The 9,092-nt window shown below is 37.2% G+C and overlaps 1 protein-coding gene across 1 annotated transcript in view; it reads left to right on the forward strand.

The window, feature by feature from the left end:
• The window catches only part of LOC131956001 (type II inositol 3,4-bisphosphate 4-phosphatase), a 30,044-nt gene extending 22,945 nt beyond the window's left edge, over positions 1 to 7,099 (forward strand). The window contains exons 7-9 of the mRNA XM_059320332.1: positions 1,271 to 1,306; positions 4,698 to 4,838; positions 6,696 to 7,099. Coding sequence (XP_059176315.1) covers positions 1,271 to 1,306; positions 4,698 to 4,838; positions 6,696 to 6,816 — 298 coding nt within the window. The 3' untranslated portion in view covers positions 6,817 to 7,099. The remainder of the gene's footprint in view (positions 1 to 1,270; positions 1,307 to 4,697; positions 4,839 to 6,695) is intronic.
• The last annotated feature ends 1,993 nt before the right edge of the window (positions 7,100 to 9,092 follow it).

The raw sequence follows: 9,092 nt of genomic DNA on the forward strand, positions 1-9,092 counted from the left end.
ACATATATATATATATATATACATATATATATACATATATATATACATATATTTACTTGTATACATATACTTGTATACATTTACCGGTATACATTTACCGGTATACATTTACCGGTATACATTTACCGGTATACATTTACCGGTATACATTTACTTCTATACATTTACTTCTATACATTTACTTCTATACATTTACTTCTATACATTTACTTCTATACATTTACTTCTATACATTTACTTCTATACATTTACTTCTATACATTTACTTCTATACATTTACTTCTATACATTTACTTCTATACATTTACTTCTATACATTTACTTCTATACATTTACTTCTATACATTTACTTCTATACATTTACTTCTATACATTTACTTCTATACATTTATTTATATATATTTATTTATAACGGGGGGGGGGGCGCTAAAATGAAGGTTCGTCGCAGGTGCTGGGATTTGTCGCTACCCTGCTTCCCCACTTGCGTACTCCACTTTTGCACATATATTTTAATAGCATTCTTTTAAAAAAAAAACTTTAGCTGGTCCATACATACTTTTTAGCGCAATTTCCATACGGACAATTGCGATTATTAACTCGTCATTTCTGGATGTAAGGATGTGTGTCCGCAGCCTTTAAGTCGTATCTCCTCCTCAACGAAGTAATATCGAGGACTAGTTCCAAAAGCAAATATGTTAAGCAAGTTCCAAAGATGATTGTGGGACAAAAAAATTCCCGGAATTCCTTCCCGGATTTCCCGGAAAAGCCAAAAAAACCTCGAACAACTGCAGTTTTTGCACCATATCTCGGCAACCAGACCACTTAGCGACTTGAAACATTTACCAGTCGATTCCTGCCATAATTTAGACCAATATTGCCGAAGAAAGTTTTCAAAAATATCCTTTCGTTCGGTCACAAAAAAAATAATTAAGAACATTTAAACTGAGCATCGTGTAGGCCTAGGATGATATTTACTACTTTTAAAACTGAATATCGTAAGGCCTCCGTTGATATAGGTTAATATAGTTGTCTTTTTTTAGCGCAATTTCCATACTGGTTTCTATTTTGTTTTGAATTATTAAAACAACTTGTGTTGCATTATTTATTTGCTGAATATATTATTTATCTCGATTTAAAATTGTTATGGATAACACAAGGAAATAGCGCTTAAATTGTCATTAGACTTTTTATTAACTTATTTTATAACTCTGAAATATCTTAACAAGATGTATGCAATTTTAGAGATAAACGCTTAAATTATGTTTTTCAGTTTTGTACGAGAAGGACCTTATCCAGATATTAGCAGGTAGTCTTGTATCCTTATTTTTTAAAAAATAATTTGCAGTTAGAACTGTTTGCTTATTTTGATGTTTTAAAAGTCAGACGACAGAGTTACTGAAGCTTACATTGTATACATTAATTATTTTCAAAACGTCATTTACATTGCCTAGACTAGGTGTTATATATTTTAAGTTTAGGGCTCTTCCATAAATCATTAAATGATGTCGCGCTTTTTATTTAACTGTTAGCACTATGCCCAGACCTTTAATTTCCCTGGTATATTTCATTGTAGCCTATATGATGGACTTAATTAAATAGATGTCATCTCTCACAACGCAATATAAAAGTTAGATTGTAATAGTACCAGCTCTCCTGCTCTGTTAGCGAAGAGGATGTTGAAAAATGACAAGATATACACTGACTAAAATCTTAGCAAAATGTATAGGGTTTATTAATAAGAGAATTTTAAATATCAATATAACAAAATTATGCACATTTTGAATCAACAATCGATTATATAATATCAGTAACAAGTTATACTTAGCCGACCATATCTACATAATATTTCTATATTTTAGCAAGATCATTAACCGAAATAAAATTTAAAATCCTCAAAACAAAGTTGTGATCTTTAAGCTTATTCGTTCTCCCATGGAGAATTAAAATTTTCCTTCATTGAATACAAATGGACGAAATTGATATTTCTTTTTCGTATGTAATGGGAATTCCCTTTACATCGAGGTCTTCCTCTTTTATCCAATGTACACTCTCATCATTAATTTCATTGAAGAAATCTATCTGTTATTAAGCTTACATACGAACTTCTAGGCTTTGACACTTTGAACAACATTTACCATCCATGCATTTATCAATCTTGAGTCAAATACTGGTTAGTTCTCATATGAATATCGTGCCAACCAGAGTTTCTTCCAGGCATCTCTTCGGGGGGGCGAAGCCCCCCCGAAAATTTTTTACCGCCCCCCCGAACGAAATGAAATTTATATAATTTATATAGAAAATATATACTTTTAACAGTGTCCGCCCCCCCCGAAGAAAGTTTACCGCCCCCCCGAAAATTTCAAGTGCCCCCCCGGAGAAAAAAGTCTGGAAGAAACACTGGTGCCAACTCTCATCTTTTGAGAGCAGAGATTTCAAGTTCAGACTGTTCAGAGTCGATATCAACTGCCAATTTAGGAAATGTATCCACTGTCAAGTGTGACCATATTTCTGCCCAAGTGTTTCCGGCAAATTGTAACTTCTTCTTCTCCAAAACATTGTCTATTGTGACTCCTCTTTCATCCAAATGACTGCTGTTATGGTCATGGGGTAAAATTAATTCTGCGAGCGCATTGTTAAGTGGCGCTATTTTTCCTTTCAATCCTATTAAACGCACTTCTTCCCGGTGCGTTGGTAGCAATTGCAAACCATCATAGTTGTGATTGAGAACGTGGTTTACCGTAAGTTTAATGACCTTTTGGTACCTAGGGTTTTCGTCTGGGCCACCATCAACCGTCAATACTAACATTGGTTTAACAATTCGATCCATGCCACTCTTTATGATTTCATCAAATTCATGTAAAGTAATTTTTCAAAATCAAGACCATGACTGAGTGCTGTGGATGGAAAATGTTTACCAGATCTGATTGATATGTATGTTGGGCCGGAGTATCCAACAGCTTCTCGATTTCCCATGGCGTTGGGCTGAATTTTTATCCCGGCATAAACTGAAGTGATCAGCTAATGTCCAGTAGCCACAACCCAGTCAAGGTCAGGCAAGCTACCCTGTATTCCATGTGCATGAGAAATGGACTCTGTTTTTTAGCTGCTGTCAACCCAAGCGGAACGCTGGCCTTCTCATCTTGACATATAAACTTATTATAATTATAAAGCATTCGGTCCATGCATGGACGCTAACTCTTTTAGGTGATGCATTGAAGCCGTTGAAAACAAGCGATCAATGTGATTTGCATGGAACTCGTTTTGCGCTCTCATCAGTTTTACTGGGACTGTCGATACATGTCGCTGACCTTCAAGAGAAGAAGTACGTTTCGGCAACAGTCGAAGGTACAGCCCTCTTCTACTAATTATAAACCCATCCTGTTTCGACTGATCTAATGTTTCGATAGTCCTGTAGACTTCGTTTTGCCTCCTCTCGTGTGATGCTGATCCATGCATACAATGCATAGCAATGTTTATAATAGTTTCCAATTAAGAAGATTAATCATTAATTTTCTTCAGTCCTTGGCCTGCCAGGATTATATCTAACATTCAGAATGGCGCGTATCCCCGGATTCTCTTCAAACAAAGCATTCAGTTTTCTTTCTTTTTTTTTTTTTTTTGAGCTTTCTGAGATCTTATTTTATTAGATATCTTTAAGCATTTTTTCAAAATCTCTCTTTCTCTTTTCCTCCTTGGTCCGTTCATGCGTTAAAATTCCTCCAGTTTATCGCTCATACAAGCCGACTAGATCGGAATTCAGAATCTCGATATCTGATTTTAAGTTTATCTGGACTGTAGCGTGCTTAGATGCTGATAGTTTGCTAATAAATGGTTTGAAATCACTGACGTCATGAGTATCGATCACTTTTTCATCTGACTTCTGTGACTTATTTGGTATTTCTTTTGCCAAATCATAGGATTTCCTCATTTGTAGGTTAGTTACAGATGAATATACCCCAAAACGTCATAAAGTGAGCATTTTTTAGTGACAGCAATTGCTTTTAACTCCTGCAGCCAGACTTCCGCTTTTAGGTGCATCACTTTTTAGTTTACTCCATTTTTCAACTCCTTTTTGGCAATCTTTTTACCCTTTTTATGATATGCCAGCACGTAGGCTTTAAAGTACACTGGAACTGAACATTTTATTCCTATCTATAATTAACAGTCTATTTTTCAAGCAGAATATATGAGATTATTATCAGATCTATAATCTACCTCTAGTTGACATGCTTCCGAGCTTCAGTCAAATCGCACTATTGGCAAATACGGCAGTCTACTACACAACACGCATCGTCAAGTTTTAGGACAATTCAATTACTATTAGAACAGCGATATATTTCACAATCTTTCGACAATTTAAACAAAAGCATACATTTTGTTAGAAGTATCGTAAACTATGTAAACAATTATTTAGTAAGTTTATTTTTCTAAAACTAAAAAAAAATGCATGTTAATCAATTCGTGGGATGAAGACAACGTGACGTCACACTGTCTCTACCTCCACCTTCTACTCGTCACAAAAATCTGACCCCCCCCCCCCCCCCCCCAGGCATGTGATGTCTTTTATGGACGACCCCATAGCAGTACATTTTTTTACAGCTACACCAAAAAGTTAAGGATAAAACTTACTGCCTAACAACTGCCTAAGCATCACACTCAAAATTAACTTTCAAATAACATTTTAAAACTATTTGCAGACATAATATTATCATTGACATACCGGTGCCTCCTGATACATTTTCACAACTTCCTCAAGAACTCCAGCTAGGAAAACAGATAACAGTCACTCCAGTTGCTTTCAATATTGGCATTAATGAGCAGGCTACTCTTGCCGAAAAGTAAGCTGATAATATAGATACTCGTTTATTAAAACTAAAGTTAAATATTGACTAAAATGAAAGTATTATTGATTATTTCGTAACTCTATACGGAAAAGGCATGTGCTGGTGATCTTTAATTTTTGTTTTGAAAGATTTGCAAATTAATTTATTTTCTCCTTCAAAACTATAATAACTCTACTCAGAGGCGTAGCGACCATTCCTGGCGCCCGGGGACAAACTTTCAATTTGGCGCCCCCTCAGAGCAAATTTTCGATTTGCACCCCCAGTCCACCCCCAAACTTTTTATTTGCACCCCCCCCCCCCTCTCAAACTGTTTATAAGGCAAAAATGCAGCTAAAATGAAATTTTAATTTATTTTTCAACCCATTTTGGCGCCCCCTAAGGTCGGCGTCCGGGGACATATGTACCCCCTGCCCCCCCCCCTCCCCCCATCACTACGCCTCTGACTCTACTAGTTATTTACATGTTCTGTTTTGTCCACCACCACTCATCGTAGCCACAGGCTATTTTTAGTATTCCATAAAAATTCATACATATAGACTACTACTAGAGGTCGGCGTGGTCGAGTCGGTAAAGCTCATGGTCGCTAAACTGAAAAGTCTCGAGTTCGAACCCTCGGGCAGATGAGGCTCGTTAGCTGGGGACAGCCACTCTTCTAGGAGAGACAACTCCAAAATTAAACAACTGCTGCCTTGTAGTTTGTTCTTGGTTGGACAAAGGCTATGGAAGCAAATCCAAAAAGAAAAGCAGGCTGAAATCGGAGTCAATGGCCTCAATGGCGCAAAACCAGTTGACACGTAACTCTTAATTGTGTTGGAGGCGTGGTCGAGTCGGCAAAAAGCTCATGGTTGATACATTCGAACAGTCTCGAGTTCAAACCCACTGGCAGATAAATCTCGATCCCCTTCAACACAAATAATTAAGAACGAAGAAGAAGAAGACTACTAACTACTAGTGATGTTCATTTATTAGCTGTAAGTTTTAATTCTGTATAAAGACATTTCATAATTTTTTAAACAATAAATTCATTACGATCGGCAGCGAAAATGTACCTATTTTCACTACTTTTATAAAAACGTGTGATAACAACATAATATCCTTAATAAAAATAATAATAGATAGTTTGGGAGGCTTGTGGGAAGTGGATACCGTGGTTAAAAGGTAGAGCCGTCGACGATTCACCTGAAAGTCGAGTTTGTTTCCCGGGCTTGACTTGGTCCTGAGCTCTAATGGCTACTGACATCAAGAGCTGTAATTGCGGTTGGAAATAGTGCTGAACACACTTTCCCTTCACATGCCGAAGTCATTGACGCAGGTGAACTTTGCCCCATGCACTGTACGGTTCAAAAGTGAGGGTTGTTGGAAAATTCAAATTGAGTTGACAATTTTGGCTTTTTTACTTTCTCGAATAGACGAAGTATAGAGAAAGTCTTGTAATCGTGCAAAAAAAATCTCGACGTTTTACACCTCACTGATACGGAAAAACATAATTTTGCAATCTTGTCTGTATGCCTGTGTGTCTGTCTGTGTGTGTGTAAACACGATAACTTGAGTACCGTTACAGCTAGGTTGATGAAATTTTATATATAAGTATTTTATCAAAATCGTAGATCCGTAGCAACTTTTGAGCGCACTATTATACAACATCTTTATTCGGCGTTCGCTTGGTGCGCAATTCTTTTTTTATGAGATTCTATTCTATTTTTAAAAGTTTAAGTATTTAAAATGGATTAAAAATCATAACTATATCCCAAGTTACAATCCCCTGTTGTTTTATATAAGAATATTCGAAAAAGTTTAGGGGAGATCACTTCCGGTTTATTTATAATTTTTTTTAATTGCTTTTTTTTTCAGATTTGGTAGCACAGCTCTTCAAGAAAAAATGAATGCAGATTCTTTTGCCAAAGTATATGAATATTATATGTTATACACAAAACATTTTGATGATCCTTGTAAGTTTTTATGTATAAACTAGCCTGTGAGGCCTTGTACTGGCTTTTGATCTAAACTTATCTATAAATAAAAAGTCCGTGATTTGTGTATTTATTAAGCATCATAAAACCGTCGCTACTCAGGTTTTGGGAATATATTAAATTGCTAATTAATTTCAATTTGCAAATAACGAAACGACGTTTTAGAAAAAATATACAACCATTACTCTAAACCTAACTCTAAACATAACCAACAAGAACCTTTGACATAAGCATAAACGTACACCCTTTTTCTTCCCCGCACGTCTATGCCTAAAATAAAATACTTTAAAAAAAACTTTTTAAAAAACCACGTTTTTTCTTGTGGACTAAAAAGTAGAAAATAAATTTTTCTTTTGTGCTTCCTCGAGCTGTGCAGATTCTTGTGATGACTGACAAAAAACGTGGGTACGTTCACCATCAAATTTCCCGACCCATCTGCCCGACCCACGTTTTTTGTCAGTCATCACAAGAATCTGCACAGCTCGAGGAAGCACAAAAGAAAAATTTATTTTCTACTTTTTAGTCCACAAGAAAAAACGTGTTTTTTTTAAAAAAGTTTTTTTTAAAGTATTTTATTTTCTCCTTTTTAGTTCGTTGCTACACATGAAAAACGTGATTTTTTTTTTTAAAAAGTTTTTTATATAGTTTATTTTCTACTTTATCTAATGACTTGATTAACTATGACTTGACTAAGTGTTTATAAATACACGGACTAAAAATCTTGAGCGACCAGGATTCGAACCTGGGTTGTCGCGGCCACAACGCGACGTACTAACCACTATACGATCACGGCCAGCGCGCTCACATCGATTGGGGCCGAAGTAACTGTGTCAATAGGCCTCCAGTCTTTTCCGGTATCTTTAGAAATCATGTCCTCAATTTTATGGTCCTTGGGGCGTAATTAAATTAAGCTAATTACGGTCTCTAATTGCTAGTTTTATGATTGCATCTGAAATTGTTAGGCGAAAGTAGCCTGCATGCCAAATTTCAGATCTCTAGAGCAATCAGAAGTGGGCTAATTTTCGATGTCAATTTTAACAACAAACAAATCCACAAACGCGAAGCTGAGTTAAGAAAAACGTGTTAAAAACAACCACATAAATACAACCACTAACGCTCAGCTCAACCACAAACATAGACAAGCAAAAAATCGTGAGTGTACATTAATAACTCATCGAAATAATGAGGTAGAACACACTACGGTGACCGCCCATGGGTCAGGGACGTAGAGTGGCGCTCTCAGGAGCCCCCCCCCCCCCCCGCACACACACACACCGATTACACTACCGCGTACGGCCCCTGGCTCCCTAAAACTAACAGGCGCCATCGTGCCAAATAGGACCCTGTTAACAATGATGCAGATTGCGTCATTCGCTAACGTGACACAAATGAACAGGAGTTTTTCTTTGACACGTAAATGAGTTAGAACACACTACGGTGACAGCCCATGTGTCAGGGACGTAGAGTGACGCTCTCAGGAATCCCCGTATATAGAGAAAAATCGCACCATCCCGTGGCGCCGCCCTTGCGAAATTGATTTTTTTTTACAGAACACTTGCCCAGAGTGTCCTTATCAACTCCCCCAAAGTCTTATGGCTATCGGATGAACGGTATCAAACAAAAATCGACTTTTGTTTTAATATACCGTATTCAGAAAAAAACAAATCGCGCCCTGTCGGGGCGCCACCCCTGCGAATTTGAAATATTTTTTTTTCGCAGAAACCTCCCCAGGAATATTCTCAACAACTTAAGTTTCACGGCGATGTGATGAGAGGTGTAGTAATGCATAAAGGACAGACAGACAGACACATACATTGCTTTATATATATACTAGCGTACCCGACCCCCGCACGTTGCCGCGGGGATAGAAGAAAGTCTGACGAAATATATTAGAAGGATATCACCAATGCATTACCAATCATATGTTCTTAAACGCGTGTCCTTCTTTTCTAAAACTGTTATTTAAATGTAAACAATGCTTGCGCTTGGATAATAATTATCGGGACACGGGTTTTCCTTGAGTGTACATTAATCACTCATCGAAATAATGAGGTAGAACACACTTCGGTGACCACCCATGTGTCAGGGACGTAGAGGGGGCGCTCTCTCAGGAGCCCCTCACCCCCCGATTACACTACCGCATAGGCGCAGCGTACGGCCCCTGGCTCCTTAAAACTAACAGGCGCCATCGTGCTCATAGGATAACCCAGCGTGCCAATAGCATCCTGTTAATAATGATGCACATTTCGTCATTCGCTAAAGTGACACAAATGAACAA

The sequence above is a fragment of the Physella acuta genome, unplaced genomic scaffold, assembly GCF_028476545.2.
Source record: "Physella acuta isolate Inbredline_101_S28 unplaced genomic scaffold, ASM2847654v3 ptg001121l, whole genome shotgun sequence".
Classification (NCBI taxonomy): domain Eukaryota; kingdom Metazoa; phylum Mollusca; class Gastropoda; family Physidae; genus Physella; species Physella acuta.